General features: G+C 39.9%; 2 protein-coding genes and 1 pseudogene across 3 annotated transcripts; 2 read left to right on the top strand and 1 right to left on the bottom strand.

The window, feature by feature from the left end:
• Positions 1-478: 478 nt before the first annotated feature.
• LOC121960901 (neutral cholesterol ester hydrolase 1-like) lies at positions 479-9538 on the bottom strand. Its single transcript, XM_042510791.2, has 5 exons — positions 9352-9538; positions 7192-7414; positions 6864-6933; positions 6034-6205; positions 479-5002 (listed from the first exon to the last, which is right to left on the bottom strand). Exons 1-5 carry the CDS (start codon positions 9484-9486, stop codon positions 4382-4384), a joined length of 1221 nt encoding a protein of 406 aa, XP_042366725.1. The 5' UTR covers positions 9487-9538; the 3' UTR covers positions 479-4381.
• Positions 9539-10702: 1164 nt separating this feature from the next.
• LOC121960903 (uncharacterized) lies at positions 10703-13355 on the top strand (annotated as a pseudogene). The gene is made up of 8 exons (XR_015775407.1): positions 10703-11124; positions 11198-11244; positions 11315-11463; positions 11535-12195; positions 12249-12705; positions 12763-13012; positions 13099-13167; positions 13268-13355. The product of XR_015775407.1 is annotated as an uncharacterized LOC121960903 (transcript).
• A 533-nt stretch (positions 13356-13888) lies between these two features.
• Positions 13889-18467, top strand: emc9 (ER membrane protein complex subunit 9). The gene is made up of 6 exons (XM_042510493.2): positions 13889-14062; positions 14287-14489; positions 15474-15550; positions 15704-15773; positions 16387-16481; positions 17683-18467. Exons 2-6 carry the CDS (start codon positions 14295-14297, stop codon positions 17861-17863), a joined length of 618 nt encoding a protein of 205 aa, XP_042366427.2. The 5' UTR covers positions 13889-14062; positions 14287-14294; the 3' UTR covers positions 17864-18467.
• Positions 18468-18907: the final 440 nt, after the last annotated feature.

Here is an 18907-nt window from a genome sequence, read left to right as displayed (position 1 = left end):
TTTTTTTTTTTTTTTTTACAGAATATGTTTATATGTATGTTTTGGTTTGGTTTGGGTTTTTTAACACTTTAGTTCAGAGTAATTTCCTTGTTTATATTTAATTTTTAAATTTTTTCTCAGGTCATTTTTTTACTCTTTTTTGTGAATTTTTGGGTCATTTCTTGTTAAGCTAGTCATTGCTTACTTCTCATGTTTTTGAAATAAATCAAGCCAAATTGCTCAGGTTTTAAAGGGTTAAGACCTTATATCCAATGCTCTATTAAAGACTGACGGCCTCCAGTAATTGCCGCCCGAGCTCGCCCTCTGCAGGCGCTGCTGCACATCGCCTGCTGAACTTCTCGTCCTCATAATCACAGTAAAAACAGTGTCCAGGAATGTTAAGCTTTCACACACTAATACATGAGCATTATTACATTATTTTAAAAAAACCATTGTGATCCCGCTCCCCACATACCACTCAAGTTGTCACAGAAGCCAATAAAACAGCTACTTCGTGGGATTTATTAGCGCTGCAGGAGTACATCTGGGGCCGGTTTTGTGTATCTGCTTGGCTGAAACAGCCGGTTGCATAACCTCAACTTATATTAAAACCTTATTTGTACAGCATTAAACTATATCATGTGTAATTTCATAGACAGTTATAAAATTACAGCACTCGAAAAACATTCAAAAGCCCTTCTCTACAATCCACATCACCTAATCGAATAATAAAATCCACATTTCTGAATTATAAATGATACATTTTATCACACATGAATATAAACATCGTCACTCTTTACTAAAAAACAGATGCATAAACAGTGGTGGAAGAACTATTCAAATCCATTAGTGAAGTAAAAGTACTAAAACTACACTCTGTAAATACTCTCCTAAAAGTGAAAGTCCTTAATTCAAAGCCTTCCTCAAAGTATAACTGGTATTTTTCAACCTAGAGACTATTTTGACATGTTTTTGTGTCCAAGTGACTAATAGGAACATCTTTTTTCTGGTCCTTTTTTCCCCCTAGTTCTTAAGTAATTCATTGTTATTTATTTGTATTTTTGCTTTCTTTTTTAAACTTTAAGGTAATTTTCTTGTACCTGTTAACTTTTCTTTTCTTTTTTTTTTTTTTAATTTTAGTTAATTTTTTTCTATATGTACCTTTTTTCTATATATTTCAAAATAATTTCCACCTAATTTTATTGTACCTGTTATAATTATTATTTTCACACAGTGAACATTCACTAAAAGTGTTTTTGCCACTGACAGGCTCAGATTATTCTTCTAAATGTCTGACAACATTATGGAAAAGATCCCTACAGAGATAAATGTTTTTGTTTATCCAGAAACAGCCCTGTTCCCACCATCGCCAAACGTACCAGACTCCACTTAAATAATCAGTCATTTTAACGTGTGTAGAGCCAGCTTCTTAACATACCTTACAGGGTAAAGTAAGGGTTTATTTTAACAAACCAGAGTTGGTGATTGTTGGAACAGTGGAAAGACAAAACGAAACAGCTTTTGTGGGTTTTATTTTGTTTTTGTTGACTTTGAAGGACGTCTATTCCTGGATATTAAAATTGCTGTTTTTTTAAATGGAGTCTGGTGTGTTTAGTCACCTTTTTTAGAGTGAGATCGTTTTTGTTTAACTAAAAACAGCCTCGAAATCCCCATCGCCAAATCCACTGGACCCAATTAAAAAAAAACATCAATTTAATCACTGTAAAAAACACAAAATAAAAATCACAAAAGCCGTCTTGGCTCGTCTTTCCACTATTTCAACAACCACCAGCTCACTCTTAATTCATCTAATTAGATGTGGAAATATGTTGGCTCTATTCTGGAGGGTTTTGCAAAAGCGATTTTGCGGCTGTTTGTAGTTGAACCAAGATGTTTTTTCTCAACGTTTTTTTATGTTTTGTTGACTTTAAATTATGTGTGTTAAATGATGATCAGATTATTGTTTATTTAAATCGAGTCTGGCGGGTTTGGGTGATGGTGATTTTGGGGCTGTTTCTCATTAAACACAAAGGGTCTTACTCTTACTCCACGTAATGTTGTCACACACTAAGAACAATCATCTAAACCTGTCAATGGCAAAAACAGACGTGTAAACTGGTGATCCTAACATGCACAGAGTGGTTACACTACAGCCTGTTTTTCGACTGCCAGCTGCTGCACTCTCTCAACACTGACCCACTTTCAGAAATGCTTGTTCCTATTAGTTGCTTTGACACAACAACATAAGAAAATTGGGTCCAGATTAAACAAATACTGAAGTCTACTCATAAATTAAAAGTATTTTAAGTATTCAGTAAAATATATTGTGAGTTTCTTGTGATCCAAGATGATTTTTTGAAAGTTTATTTAGCTTAAGAAGTCGGTGAATTTTCTCACACATGAAGGAACACTTCATTCTTTAGTTTATCACCAACATTTAACATCAAAACATCTGGAAATGAACAACTAAAGCTGTAAGACAAATGCAGTGCAGTAAAAAGTTCAAGTTCAGTACTTGAGTAAATGTACTTAGTTACATTCCACCACTGCACGTATGTATAAAGGGTAATTGTTTGCAGAAATCCATGTTGGGAATAAACTGTCTGAAATAATTTCCCTTTAAGAGAAGAAGAAAATCTCCTGATAGCCAGTGTTACAACATTTTTTTCTTCCTGGATAATGTGAAGTAATGACCACACTCGGCTCAGTGTTTCTGCTACACTCTTGGCTCGCTGCCATTTTGGGGCCGAAAGCCAAAACCGCGTCCGTCTGACGCTCGCTGTCGTCGGGTCGTAATATTAGTTTTGGGCCAGCAGCGGTGGGCGGGGGGGAAACATGATAGTCCATTTGGGAGCTCGTCTCTCGTTGCAGTACAGTAATTCTTGCATGTATTTCACAGCTATCGTTATCATCATCATCATCATCATCATCATCATCATCATCATCATCATCATGGTTGCATTGGCTCTGCAGTACAGTGGTCATCAGAGAGTGACTTTCAAACATACAATATTGCACAATCCAGTGAGGAGACACAGCTGTGAACTCTGGCATACTTTTACCACACACACACACACACACACACACACACACGCACGCACGCACACACACACACACACACACACTGTGACCTTGAGCGGCCTGTTTAGTGTGTGTGAGCAGATTGTTTCGGTGCCTCAGTGCATCATAAAAGTATAAAGATAAACTTCTGTGTGACTTTGACCGCTAAAACTAATCAGATAAGGAGCTCCTCAGGCAGGATATTCAAGGCTCTTTATTTTCAGTTTTTACACAAAGATACTGTAGCTCTTTTTTTTTCAAGAGTACAATAGTTTTTACTGATTTTTTAATTATATTTTATTTACAATGATGTTATCCACAACAAAAATGAGACAAGAAGCGAATGAACTGAGAATTATCCCTTAAAGCAGGGATAGTTAGCTTTGGTTGGGAGCCGCTTTTACAAAATAACAGGAGGCCAGAGATCTGAGATTTTAGGACATTTCTAGGAGTTAAGGACGTTTTTAGTATTTTACAACACTCCTAGGATTTTAGGACATTTTATGGGATTTAAGGATGATTTTAGGATTGTAGGTCTTTTCTAGGACTTTAGGATGTTTCTAGGCTTTAGGGACATTTGTAGGATTTTAGGAAATCTAAATTGAGCAAATAAGAATGATTTTTTCACTGTATTTTAATCACTGACACTTTTAGCATCAGCATTCCTGGAGGTTTACATTTGAGTAATACTTGTACGTTTTTTCACGTTTCTCTTGTATTTTAATAATGTTTTATTCTGCAGTCAAAGACACACTAAATCTTTTACATGCATCGATTTTGGTTTTCTTGAAAATAATGAGCCTTTAGTAAACTGCCATGCTCCAAAACATTGGGTTGAACTTATGGCCTTTGACATAAGCGTCACTTTCTTTGGTTACATTTGATCGGGAACGTTTTGGTTTCGGGTTCAGTGAAGAGGCTCTGTGGTCCCGGTGATGTTCAGCTACACTGAGCTGCTTTTAAAGACGTCTTTGAATGTGGATGAAGTTCTCAAGGAGGATATTCAGGCGTCGCCTTGGGATGATTCGGCCTTGATAAGCCCCCTCGTGAATATAATTTTGTGTCCTTTTTGCAGTCGCTTGTCTGCACAAACACGCTGGTAAAAAGCAAGTTGTGATCAGCTTTAGGTTTAAATTGTTGTTTTCATGCTGTGCAGAAAAAGCAGCTGATATGTCGTCTTGTTTAGTGTTTTGCTGCTGACAGACACAGTAGATTAAAAATGGATCACATTCGTCTCCTTTCTGCAGGTCCAAAAAGGAGCTGAAGTACCAGACTTTCTGCCCAGGGACGTCTTTGGGGCCACACGCCTCCTCCTGGTCCCCGAGGATCTGGAGCGGTTTGTCTACAGATTCTGGTCCAGCCAGTGGATGTAGTTGTTCATGCTCCTCTGTCCGACACTCGACATCATCGGCAGGAAGGCGAACACCATGCAGCCGTGAAAGCCGTCCTCGTAGTGATCGCTGGTCACCGTGACGCCGGCGTCCTGCAGCCGCCTGACGTACATCAACCCGTCATCCCTCAGCACGTCAAACTCACAGGTCATCACGTACGCTTTGGGCGTCCTACCCAGAACCCCCTGGTCCGCCAGCAGCGGTGCCGCCCTCACGTCCACCAGCTCAGGCACCTCCCCCATCACCCCCGGCGATCCCGTCTCCTTCACAACCGGCGTGAAGTCCTTCCTGCGCTCGGCCGGCAGCAGAGCGGTCCAGTCCAGCTTGGAGCGCGTGCTGGCGCTGATGGCCGGCTGGTCCAGGGAGCTGTGGTTGTTGGCGAGCAGGAGGGGCTCCAGGGAGGTGTCGGCGCCCAGGTACTGCAGCCAGAAACGAGCCATGATGGGCCTGTAGAGGATGGGCACGGCCCGGTTCTGCTGGTAGGACGGGGTGTAGAAGTCGAGCGCCTGCAGCACGGGGTAGATGAGCGCCTGGAGCTTGAACTTCGCCGTCAGAGAGTCGTCTGAGCTCAGCTGTGGACGCAGTCACAACGGCGCTGGTAAGAGTCCAAAATCAACCTGAATAGGTTTGCACTGAAAAAGCTGATGATTTTTGGTCAATATTTGTTATATTCTACATCTTTAGAGCCATTTATTACTGCATCTTTTAAACTATTGTGATGATGTTTTGAGGGTGAGAACCAGAGGGATGTAAATGACATTTATCCAGTTTTATAGGACAGCTGTAATATTGAAACTTAATAAACACATAGATGAAAATATATTTAGCCTTTTAAAAATTAGTTTGATTTTTTTCAAAAATACAGGGAAAGGGGCAATACTCAAGTTGGCAAAAAATGTCCATAAGATTGCAAGAAATGTTTAAAAAAGTGACATCAAATGACCCAGAGATTTGTTTTTAAAAATATGTATCATATATTTTATACTACATACAATTACAAATAAAAATATATATTATATATATATAATCTAATTATAATATTATATTATATATTTAAATTTATGGTTTAAAAAAAGAAATGATACATGTATATTTTTTTATATTATTTGTTATATTTTTTTAATTTTGAGCACATATTTGGTTAATTTTTTTTTTTACTACATTTTGACATTTATTGATTGAAATATATATATATATATTAGTAAGGTAAGGCATACTTCAGTGTCCCACAGGGAAATCACTTGCACTGATGTACTTAAATTCATTAATTCCATAAAAAATAAAAGTAATAAAACGCATACTTTCACTTAATAAAACCAAACAAAATCAAGCTATTTTTTTTTCTTTTCAGAGAATATTCAGATCCTTTGTCTCATAAATTTGAGTTGGGTTTCTTTTGTGAATATATGAGGGTTTTTTTCTCATAAATGCACCGCTTATATGTCAGAGAATATTACCCCCCTGCCTCAACTCCATATTTTATTTTATTTTATTTTATGCTTTAGTATTTTAAAGGAAGGTGAAATAAAGCAGGTGTGTGTGTGTGTGTGTGTGTGTGTGTGTGTGTGTGTGTGTGTGTGTGTGTGTGTTTTTCTGTCTCTACCTCCTGTGCCACAGCAGCAGCCAGGTTTCCCCCGGCGCTGTCCCCGGACACACACACTCTCTCTGGATCGATGCCGTAGCGCTCCAAAACCTGCGCCGACAGGAAAGCCCGCGACGCCGCCAACGCATCGTGGTACTGATCCGGGAACACCGCCTCTGGAGCAAGACGGTAACTATAGCAACAGGATATCACAGGGAGACAACATTATTATGTTACATAAGACTCTGAAACCTGACTATGAACAGAGCAGAGCTGCTGCTTCAGTCTGTTTCGATGACACACGACCGCTGATGAGACGGCTAAAATGTTCAGTTTTTACTCAGAAACTCGTTTGTTTAAATTTAGTTTTATGTGTACTTTATGTCCTTAAGCAGCTAATTTAAATTCTGGGGAAAGAGGATCCCTTTCAGTTAGCTGTTATAAAAAAAGCTTGACTGACAGACTAATTTAATACTGTGGCGTTTTAGGGTCATTGTGGGTAAAAAATAAAATAAATACACGGCACCAGGGGAGATGGGTAATCTTCTGAGATTTCAGTTGTAAATTTATGAGAAAAATTTGGCCATTTTCTTAGATAAAAGTGGTAAAATTGAGAAAAAAAACATGCAAATCACATTTACAATTAAATACTTTAACAACTGGTAAATGTCAATATTGGCCGTTTTATTAGGATTCAGTATTAATAAAAAAACACCGTTAAATTGTAACTTGTAAAAACAGCAGACAACAGTGAGTCTTTGTCTATTTTGGAGTTATTTGGTTATAAATCAGAAAAATATTGACAGCTAATAGATTCATTCCAACAATAATTTTGCTTAAATGTGACTTACTCGACAGACATGACGACAGCGTCCAGGTCCTTCGCCATTTCCCGACAAAGAAGGTCGTATGATCTCATCCCTGTGAAGCAGGTGGACTCGGTGAGTGACGCTGATTTCATTTAAACAATAATTTAAGTATTGAATATCTTACTGGATGATGATTTTTTTGTTTTCTGCTTTGAGGCATTTTTATCAGATTTTTACGAGAATAATTCCTACAATTTTCCTAAAATTTTTATACCATCTGCCGGTGAGAATCAAATCAAATAAATGCAGTTAAAGTCAACAATCCTTCTTTTCTACAACTTAAAAAAAAGAGCTTTAAATCAAAACTCACGTCCGCTGCCCAGAGCCCATCCTCCACCGTGAAAGTATATGACTCCCCTTTTCAGCTGCCTCCCCGCCTTCGGCTGGAAGACTCGGGCGGGGACGCCGCCCAGCGAGGAGTCGGTCACGTGCACGGCGGGGCAGGAGCGAGCCTCGATCTCCTCCACCCACGACACCACCTGGTTCAGCAGGTGGACCCGATGACACACACCCAGCGCGTGAGCCACGTCACTCTGCAAAACAAACACCGGTTTAAATTTACTTTACTCAAGATTTTATGTCCCCAAACATCTCATTTAAATTCTGGTGTATGAAGATATTTCTCAGTTTGCTGTAAACAATATTTTTCCTGCAACTACAGCTCACTGGACCGACAGACCAAATGAATACAACGGCGTATTTGGGCAACTGTAGGTAAAATAATAATAATAAAAATTAAAAAATAAAAATATGGAACCAAGGGGGGTTCTTCCAAGAAGAAATCTCTGAGATTAAAGTAGTAAATTTACGAGAAAAAAAAATGGCTATTTTTCGGGATTACGGTGGTAAAGTTAAGAGAAAAAACTTACAAACTAACAAGAAAAAAAGCTTAAATATTCACAAATTTCCGATAAAGGAACCACATCACTTCACTTTGGACTCTTTCTTGCAATGTTTTTTTCTTGCAAAATGCATTTATTTATTCATTTTTTAATTTTTAAAAAAGATTAACTACTTTGATTTCAGATATATATTGTCTTTCCCTGCCGTTGTGTTGATTTAAAAAAGAACAAAGAAATGTAGCGAGCAGCTCTGCAGAGAGCCTGAGCAGGGCGGGTAAACCTGTCCTGTGCATTAAACCTGTTCCAACTTCAAACTTGTTTCACTGCAGTGACGCAAAAGATTATCAGATTCGGGCGTGTGATGTGAACGTTGCAACAGCAGCTTAAGTTACAACAACAGGAGTCACAGTGTTCAGCAGGGTCAAAGGTCACGACCGTCATCCATTTCACATCATATAATAAGAAACTTCCTTTAAATCCTTAAAAGTAAGAGAAATTCTTTGCCCATTAAAAAAAAAACCTAAATCATTCAACTAATCTCAAAAATAAAAAAATTACCTCACAAATATTGTACAAATGAACTGGGAATAGCAGAATATAGTTTAATTATAATTCCCATAGTAGCAATAATTTCAACAATAATATAATAATAAAATTATTATTATTATTTGAAATATTTTAGTGGTAATAATAATACTAATAAGGATAATATTAATAGCAATACAATTTTATATATAGTAGTTATTAAGCTGTATTCTGTAATGCAGTGCTAATTATTATTAAATATATTTTTACTATTTATTAATTATAAGAATTACTGAGATATATACTAATAATTAGTAGTAGTAGTAGAAGTAGTGTTAATATATTTTGTATTGTTTTAATGCTGGTAATACTACTACTAATGATGATAATAATCATAAAATGTAAAGGTTATACAATTATTTATAATTATTGTTATACTGTAATCTTTCATTTCCAGGACAAAATGTAGTATTGTACTCAAATCTATTCTAATCTACTTCGATATGTCATGTACAATATATAGTATTCTATTTTTTTCTATTCTGGTCTGTTCTATTGTGGAATATCGAGTTTTGCTCTATTTGTTTTTGACTCTTTTGTACTCCGCTTTACCACAGTACAGTATGCCAGCGAGTATACTGTTCAACTCAATATAGTATTCAACTCAAGTCTATTCTGTGATTTGGCAAATTTAATACTATTCTGTTTTATTCTATTTCTGTTCTAGTCTAATCGGTCGTGGAATCTATTTTTATTTTACTTATTCTAATCTGCTCTGCATTTAGAAGTACTTAGTTTTTGCTGTAATCTGTTATTCTAAAGTGCCATATCTATTATAAACCCTGTTATATTCTATATTTCTCTTCTCTATAGCGTGATATTCTACAAATATTTATGTATCTGTTATTATATCACATGTCATCAGTAATTATTGTTTCTGCGTTACACTTATTTTCCCTCCTCCTACTGTATAACCACATATTGTGCTTTAATTTCCTCCTGCTGTCATTTCATAATAATCTATTTTCTCTTCTTATCTAACTCTCTCCTGACATCAACCTGTCCTGCTCGGCTCTCCTGTCGCTGCATCCTGCAGCTCTCACCGCCTGCATGAAGCTCCGGAACAGCGCGTCCAGCAGCATCAGCTTCCACGGCTCGCTCACGCCGCTCGGTAACGGCAGGTAGACGTAGTATGCGGCCGCCGACAGCAGCACGGCTCCGGCCAAACGGAGCCTCATCGCGGCGGACTGGTACCTGCCCGGAGCCGACCGTTCATACAGGAATACGCTCCCCCGGTCCGCCAGGGAGCGACGAAACACGGAGGAATGACCCCGATTTCAAAGTAAAAGCCGCGGTTTAGATTTCCAATCGATCTGAAGGCGGTGATGTTTAACAATATACACAAAAACTCTTATTTTGAAATGCTCTTACAGGAAGCGGTGTAAGCATTGCGTAACGTGGTTGCCGGTGGGAAATGTAGTTCTTCTCAGCTGTAGTGCTAAAAACCCAAGTATAAAAATATGTGTATTGGGAAAAAAACTTACGTTTTAGAAAAATAACGATTAACTGATTAAATTATAATTATTATATTAAATTATATTATTATAATTATTATAATAATTTTAATTGAATTATGATTAAATTTTCATAAATTATCATCATTATGTTAAGTCTTCCTCCGTTTTAATTATCAACCATCCACCGAATGGAGCTATGAAGCTAAAGTCTGAATCAAATTTTTAATTAATACAAAAAGAAACACTAATCTGGACAGGCGGAGCACATTAATTTACTGTTAATGAAGTCTGATAATCTGAGGTTATTCTGCCCTCTTCTGGATATTATAGTTATGGAATATTCAGTATTGTTGAAATAACAGATAATTATACAGACTAACCTGTAACACACTGATTGCAATAATACATTTCACATTATATGTAAAAAAAAATTAAATTAAAAAATCAACAGCTTTAGACGCAGGAGATTTTTTCTTCACACATAAAAAAAAAAATCTCAATAATTCAACTAATCTCAATAATTAAAAATCCCCAAATCTGTTGATATATTAAGCTGACACATTTAGTGAAACTGGTCTAAGAATCAGCAAGTACAGTTTAATTTAAAGAATGCAATAATGATAATAATTATTATTATTTAAAAAATAATAATTATTTATTGTTATATTTATACTGTTAATTTTTCATTCCAGGTGCAGTTCTGTATACAGCTAATGCTACTACTAATAATAGTTATTTTATTAATTTGAATGTAATTGAAATGTGTAGTTTGCTCCTTATTTTGTTTTCAATGTAAACTGTCAATAAAATAAATGTCAACCTGGTGAGACACTTTAATTTCATGATTCATTAATATTTATGTTTGATTATTTTTCCACCAGATGTAACCATGAAATTATAATCCATTTGAATTCAATTTCAAATTTAGGCCTATTTAATAAAATTAGACAGTAATCTTGTTAAGCAGAGAGAATTATTTTAGTTTTGATCAAGTTGGATGGTGTTAGTTTATTCTGGAAACTGTATATTTGTCCTCTTCCAGGACACCTAAAAGACCCACAACAAACCTTTTCAATCATGCTCATGAAATGAAATGTTTAAAGTCTCTGAACCAGCCTTCCCATGATGCAGCGGGTCTCTCCTGTCAGATTATGAGCCACACCTGCCTGCAAATGCTCACACCTGTGTCCACTTCATCTATCAGGTGCGCTGGTGAGCTTAAAAAGAGCCGCGGCGTTTCTTCAGTCACTTCTCGTTCTCAGACTGGTTCAGTTGTTCGGTTTGTAGCTGACAGACGTGACTGAGTTTGCTGCTTCGCTGGCTGACAACTGTGGTTGGAGCCATGGGGATTCTCATAAGGTAAGTTTAAATTATTCTAATTTTGTTTGACTTGTTATCAAATGTTGTAGTAACACTGGGTTGTTTTGTCTAGATGGCTGCTTTTGTCCTTGCTAGTTGTTGGAAGACATCAAGCCGATGGTGAGTTTATTCACGTAATGAAACTACTGAAATGGCTGAAAGCATGGACTAAAATGTTGTCTTACTACAGCTTTGAGTTTTGGATCTGCTGGAAAGTATGGAGACAACGAGTTCCCTGTTGAAAGCTATGAGCCAAATTCAGCTGGCTTTGGCACCGAATATGGATCTTCATGGAGCACGGGGCCGTTTGGTGATGGTTTGACCTCAAAGGCAGTTAAGGCAAGTAGCTCCAACATACCAACTATCAATCTGGGCCAGAAATCCAGTACTAATCCAGTAATCCTCAACAGCCGCAGGTAGAGTCTGGATATCAACCCCAGCAGCCCCCGGTTGCCCAGCCACCGCAGCAGCCCAGCGTGCCTAGCTACCCGCCCCAGCAGCAGCCCAGCGTGCCTAGCCACCCGCCCCAGCAGCAGCCCCGCGCGCCTAGCTACCCGCCCCAGCAGCAGCCCAGCGTGCCTAGCTACCCGCCCCAGCAGCAGCCCAGCGTGCCTAGCTACCCGCCCCAGCAGCAGCCCAGCGTGCCTAGCTACCCGCCCAGCAGCAGCCCAGCGTGCCTAGCTACCGCCCAGCAGCCGCCCAGCGTGCCTAGCTACCCGCCCCAGCAGCAGCCCAGCGTGCCTAGCTACCCGCCCCAGCAGCAGCCCAGCGTGCCTAGCTACCCGCCCCAGCAGCAGCCCAGCGTGCCTAGCTACCCGCCCAGCAGCAGCCCAGCGTGCCTAGCTACCACGCCCAGCAGCAGCCCAGCGTGCCTAGCTACCCGCCCAGCAGCAGCCCAGCATGCAGCCCAGCGTGCCTAGCTACCCGCCCCAGCAGCAGCCCAGCGTGCCTAGCTACCCGCCCCAGCAGCCCAAGGTGCCCAGCTACCCGCCCCAGCGGCCTCGGCCCCAGCAGTCCCAGCAGCCCAGCGTGCCCAGCTACCCGCAGCCCCAGCGTGCCTCGGCCCCAGCAGCCCCAGCAGCCCAAGCGTGCCCAGCTACCCGCCCCAGCAGTGCCACGCCCAGCAGCCACAGCAGCCCCAGCAGCCCAAGGTGCCCAGCTACCCGCCCCAGCAGCCGCGGCCCCAGCACCCCCAGCAGCCCCAGCAGCCCCAGCAGCCCCAGCAGCCCCAGCAGCCCAAGGTGCCCAGCTACCCGCCCCAGCGGCCTCGGCCCCAGCAGCCCCAGCAGCCCCAGCAGCCCAAGGTGCCCAGCTACCCGCCCCAGCGGCCTCGGCCCCAGCAGCCCCAGCAGCCCAAGCTGCCCCGCTACCCGCCCCAGCAGCAGCGCTACATGCCCAAGCAGCCTCGGCCCCAGCAGCCCAAGGTGCCCAGCTACCCGCCCCAGCAGCAGCGCTACATGCCCAAGCAGCCTCGGCCCCAGCAGCCCAAGGTGCCCAGCTACCCGCCCCAGCAGCTGCGCTACATGCCCAAGCAGCCTCGGCCCCAGCAGCCCAAGGTGCCCAGCTACCCGCCCCAGCAGCCCACATGCCCAGCAGCCTCGGCCCCAGCAGCCCAAGGTGCCCAGCTACCCGCCCAGCAGCGCTACATGCCCAAGCAGCCTCGGCCCCAGCAGCCCAAGGTGCCCAGCTACCCGCCCCAGCAGCCCAAGGTGCCCAGCTACCCGCCCCAGCAGCCTCGGCCCCAGCAGCTGCGCTACACGCCCCAGCAGCCTCGGCCCCAGCAGCCCAAGGTGCCCAGCTACCCGCCCCAGCAGCCTCGGCCCCAGCAGCATGGCTACAAAAAGCATCCATCTTCTCGAGGAGTTGCTCCTCAAACGGATTCAAGCAGGTAAGACTTTATAATGCTATGCTGTATTGTCATTACTAACATTGGCAGCATCAATGTGTAATCTGTCCAGCTTGTTTTTCTTCCAGGTTCAGCCTTGGGTATCAGTCTGAACGTGTCAATCAACATGAGTCAAATCCAGACCAGCCATGGGCAGGGTACGTGCTTAAACCCTGTTCAGAATTTAAGCTTTAAAAGCCTTTTTTTTTTTTTTTTTTTTTTTTTAAATTCTTCCCTAATTCAATGTTTTTGTTTCAGGTACAGCAACACCAGGAGTCCCTCAAAGACTGCTTTCAACTGAGCCATTGTATTGACTTGTAAAATAAAACAACCTTGTACATCTCCAGTGGTCTGTGTGCTAAAGGTCTGCAAGTTCAGCATTAAGGTCCAAAAACACGATGAATCTTGTTTAAACCTTCACCCTTTCAAACAAGAGGGCAGCAAGCAACTTATGTCCCAAAATAAACAAGGAAATTACTCCAAACTAGTTACATTTATTTTAATTTGTTTGTGATAATCTTCAGATTTTTATTTTAGTAATTTCATTTAAGAGTCAATCTGTTTCAAAGGATTACAATTGTATGCCCCTCCCCTAATCCAAAAAAGTCTCTCCACAGGGCTTAAAATATTTGACATGCCTACCTCTTTTTGCAACACCCCCAGCCCCCCATTCATAAATAACGAACAGTCCCAAAATTCCCTTTTTACCCCTAAATATTTAACATTACACTGTACACCCGCTCCGCTAGGGGCGCACTGCTGTAGAACCGCACAACGACTGGAAAGATTGACACCTCAATGCTCCAATCAGAACGAAATCCCAGAAGCTTCGACCAATCAGATGATCGCATTTGAAAGGTTTTTATGCGGGACCGGAAGTGGCCGTTCAGACGCTCTTTTGATTTAGCTGCGAAGAGAAGCGGGGGGACACTACGGCTCCGTTAAAACATTAAAAACGGGTAAAACCCGAAATAAAGCGATATACTTGTAAATCGGAAAGCACGCGGTTGATTCGCGTAGGCTGCTGTTAAAATATATCGTGTATATTTTAAGGTAAGACTCTGATTGGGTTGCTAGCATGCTAGCGCTAATTTGTTTGAGCTACATCCAGCTGCAAACAACATCTCGGGTGATTATTTCTGATTTTCGGGTAAAATATCAATGATTGCTGGGTTTGTTTGTTTGTGAGAGTCATTGTTGTCCACACGTGATGCGTTGGTGTATTTGGCTCGTGTTGGGGTGTTTTGAGGACAGTTTTTGACGCTGTGTCCTTGCAGTGAGCATCATGGGCGAGGTGGAGCTGTCCTGTCGGGCTTATGTGAAGATGTACCTGCACGCATGTCTCTTTCCGCGCTGCAGCATCAACGGGCTCCTGCTGTCGTCCGGCTCTGCAGGCGGTGCTGTGTGTGTCACAGACTGCGTCCCCCTGCTGCACTCCCACCTGCCCCTGGCTCCCATCACTCAGCTGGCGCTCACACAGGTAGGACACCTGCAGACAGGTACCGGTGCTAAGCCTCAGCGCTGTCTGAAACACACTTTCACATTTGTTAAAACCTTTCCAGGATTCCCGCGGGACCTTAAAGTCTCGAAAGTCACTGAATTCAGTAATATGATATTACTGCCTTTATTTGCATTAAAATAAAATTATCTTCCACGTGCAATTGGTGTATTGGAGTCTTTTTATTTTACCACTTGCCACCTTTTTTTTTTTTACTCTTTAGAATCTTAATTTTTTTTTAAATTATTTTTTTTTTACTATTTGGCATATTGTTTTGTTACTTTTTGGCTCCTTTATTTTTAAATGTATTTATTTATTTTTTTACTATTTCGCACCTTGTTTTGTTACTCTTTAGCACCTTTATTTATTTACTATGTGGCATATTGTTCTGTTATTATTTGGCACCTTTTTATTTATTTATTTATTTATTTCCTTTGGGCACTTTTTTTATACTTAACTATTTGCCAACTTGTTTTTTTATTTCAATGTATTTATTTATTTATTTATTTATTTTTCTTCTGTTGGGCACCTTGTTTTGTGACTATTTAGCACTATATATTTTTTACTATTTATTTTATACTTGCTAATCTTTGACACACCTGGCTGCTTGAACAATGCAAATTTCCCCATGTGGGACAAAAAAAAAGATTTTAAAAATGCTACAAAATGGCAAGTATTATTTTACGAGTCATTTTTTTTTGATGACATATTGTAAAATCTCAACCTCTTTGTTTAAAAAAATTTAATCATAATCACAAAGAAAAGCCAGTTATTTCCCAGTTATCACTGATTTGCTGGACTGGAATGTTTTATGTATTTTATGTACCATAAATATTAAAGGAAATTTAACCTTTACCATGATTTACAAACAGAGGAAACTCTCCGTGAATAAGCAGAGTGATCCGTCACTAAATCTGTGCTCCTGCTAGAAGCAGTTTTGCTTTTGAGGTAAATGTCGTGTTTCAGGTGGACGTGTGGTGCTCGCAGACGCAGCAGAGGATAGTGGGATATTATCAAGCTAACGCCTGCGTATCAGATAGCAGGTGAGTTTTCTGCTTTTCAAATCACCTCTGATTTCAAGTAAACCTTTTATGAGATGTGTCCTTAAATGTTACATTCTTTGGGTAAATTTAGTGTTTTATTTAAATGTAATTCTCTTAAAACTTTGATCTGTTTTCTTATTTTGAACTTGGCAGCCCGACACCGTGTGCACTGAAGATAGCGGATAAGATTTCGGAGCAGTTTGACAATGCAGTTTTGTTAATGGTAAGAATAATTAAAGAATTTATTGAAGAAATCTTCCCCTGGTGGCCAGTAGAGATAAGAATACGCTACAGTAGAGCTGATCAGTCAGTTTAGTAAGTGTAATATATTCTTGCATTTCTCTGTTAAATGTCACTCGAAACTATGTTTTTTGTTGGTAAGCAGCTTGAATAGATCTTTTTTGAAATTTTGCCGTTTTTTTATTTTTTTATTTTTCATGAGAAATGAAAATATTTCAATTTACAGGCTTGTAATTTTCTGATGTTTTAATTTATTTTTTCTTTTTCTTTTTTTTTTATTTTTTAAAATTTTGATCAATCTTTTCATCAGACGGGGATGTATCTATATATTGACAGATTTCTTAACAGATTTTCCAAAAAGACATTTGTGCAAAATAAAATAGAGGTAACAAAAGAAGTAATAATAACAGTAACATTTAAAAACAAAAAAAAAGTATAACTACAAGTCAGAGTATAGATATTATCCAAAAAGATGTACAAACAAAAAATGGTAAAAATAAAACGAAAAAAGACACACGCATTACTAACCCCCACATATAATAATTTATCAGTGAAATGGTTTTATTGAATATGTGTGTCGATGTTTTGTTTCACAGCTCGACGGCAGTAAAATGTCTCCAGACTACCGGGTTCCTCCCATCGTGATGTACGAGCGTAAAGACTCAAGATGGACACTCAAAGACAAACACACGTGAGTGACAGCTGACATTTTTGTAAATGTTTGTTTTTTACAGAGTCTGTCTGTGAAAATGTTTGTTTTTTTAAAAAAGGCAAACCCCAGTGCTTAAAAAACATATTTGACATAACTTCCCCCTTTTTGCACCGCCCTTAACAATATATTTTTTCTCTTGATGTCACTTGTATATATTTTTTAAATGTCTCTTATGTGATCAGAGCTCCATTTTGAGTACATGAGCAAGTATAATTACTGTTATTCATTACATAATGAGGAGCAGGACCCCGAAACTGACAACCGTCGCACCGCATCTGGAACTTCTCGTTCCCACGCCTTATTAAAGCGTGTCCATGACTTCATGATCTTGTTGGGACGACGGCAGCCCATTTAGATGCAGCAGCCTGTAGCTCCTCAAATCCTTGCTACTTTTTTTTTTTGCTATATTTTTCTTTTTTTTTTCACCTCCACGGCCCCTGCTGCTGAAGCACGACTTTTCTACAATAGAGAAGCACTTATTAACATCGGCAAATGAGATACGCCGAGCGGCCAGTCAGACCAGAGGGGAGAAACGAAACCTAAAGCACCAGAAAAAGAGAGGGAGGAGAGCCGGCATCAAGGCGAGGCTGACCCGACTCGGACTGAGAGCTGTTCCTCTGCCAAGTCTTCCTTTGGCTAATGAGGCTCATTCAGCAACGAGACTGCTCTGCACACATCTTCACAGAGACGCGCTTAACCCCTCACATCCCGGATCAAGCTGTAGCACTGGATGGACGGACCTTGTTGGGAGCCATAAGGACACAAGACTGATGCAAATTCAAAAAATGCACTGCAGGAATTGAATGATGCCACCAGCAGCAACCAAACAGCTGGATGGAGTCTTCATAATAGCTGCTGATTTTAATCAACTCATCCTTCAACTCCATAAATATAGCAGGATCAAGAAAATTACATTTTGTTTTTTAAACTCTATTTAAAAAATGACTTATAAATCTACCTTCTAATAATCACGGCCATGCATTTTTTTCCACAGATGTCACCAGATAGATGAAAATATATTTTAGCTCTTTTGGTCCAGTAATTGAAATATTTTCTGTTAAAAACTAAATTCACATTAGGAACAGTTTTAATTCCTTTTTTGCTGATCCGATCACAGATTGGAGCCCCACATTAACGCTGACCTTCAGTCCTTTTTATTTTTTATTTTTGCTGTGTTCAGGATAATGCTGCGACAGTGGGAGGAGACTCGGGCGATAGCCAGTCAGATGCTGGAGTCGGGAGATCAAGCGCTATTGGTGGATTTTGACAGCCACTTGGACGACATCACAAAGGACTGGACCAATCAGAAACTGAACACCAAGATAGCCGAACTCGCCTCGCCGGCCAACGGGAACATCTAGTCGGAGAAGTAGCACCAGTTTGTACCAGAGCTCAGATTTATTTATGTCTTCACCCGACGTCACGTGACTTTTTTACCCCGACATGAACACACAGAGAGTTTAGTTTATTTCTAACCCATTTATTCAACTGGACACAATAACATGCATAAATAACAATATTTACAGCTTCAGATCTCCACAGTGGTCCACCCCCCCTCAGAGTGTGCCTTGTGGTCCAGCCCAACACGCTGCTGATTTAAAGGAAAAATTCACCTTAAAAACCTTTTTTTTAACATTATTATAATGCACCTGTGGTACTTTTGGTCCTGTTTTGCCTTTTTTGTTGCTTTTTTTTATTCTTCTGTACATTATAAGCATTATAAGTGGACGAAATAGCAGAAACATCTTACTGCGCAAAAGTCCTACAGTAAAAGCTGATTTGTTGAAGCTCAAAATTGACAAATACAATAAAGGTGGTGGTATATGTATTGTTAAACATATGTTGTCTTTAAATTGGTCAATTTTTTAATGTGCTAACTAAATGCATGAGCTGAACTAAGTGATGAAAACACTACTGCAGTTTTTTTCCTCTTTTCAGCGTCATGCTAGATACCAGAAAAGCTTCAATGCACAAAATGATCGGTTAACACTAAACTTTACCGAGCATTTTTATGCAGCATAGAAACATTTAAATGGTTTATAGCACTATAATGTGGCTGTGAGCAGATATAAGGGCATTTTTAAGTGTTTATTCATGTATTTTTCTCAACAATTTAAACTCCTGAGGGTCTTTAAGTACTTACATTTTTCACTCGTAACTTGAACGTAAAAAAACTTAAAAATTAGACGTTTTTAACTAGAATTACTTAAATAAAATTGTGAGAACAGAATAATTAATTGTTTTATGAAAAGTATTAGAAACAATTTTATCTCCTTCTGTGGGGACCCAAAAATCTGTGGCTGATGTAATAACGAATAATGACAAAGTGTAGAAAACGACAATTTATCAGGGTTCATTTGAGGTGCTTGAAGTGCTTCAATTTGGCATTCAGAACTTAAAGTGCT

This window comes from Plectropomus leopardus, chromosome 21 (assembly GCF_026936395.1).
Source record: "Plectropomus leopardus strain MGB_pleo_1.0 chromosome 21, ASM2693639v1, whole genome shotgun sequence".
NCBI lineage: Eukaryota > Metazoa > Chordata > Actinopteri > Perciformes > Serranidae > Plectropomus > Plectropomus leopardus.
Note: the sequence above shows the minus strand (reverse complement) of the source record. Positions and strands in the feature narration are given on the sequence as shown.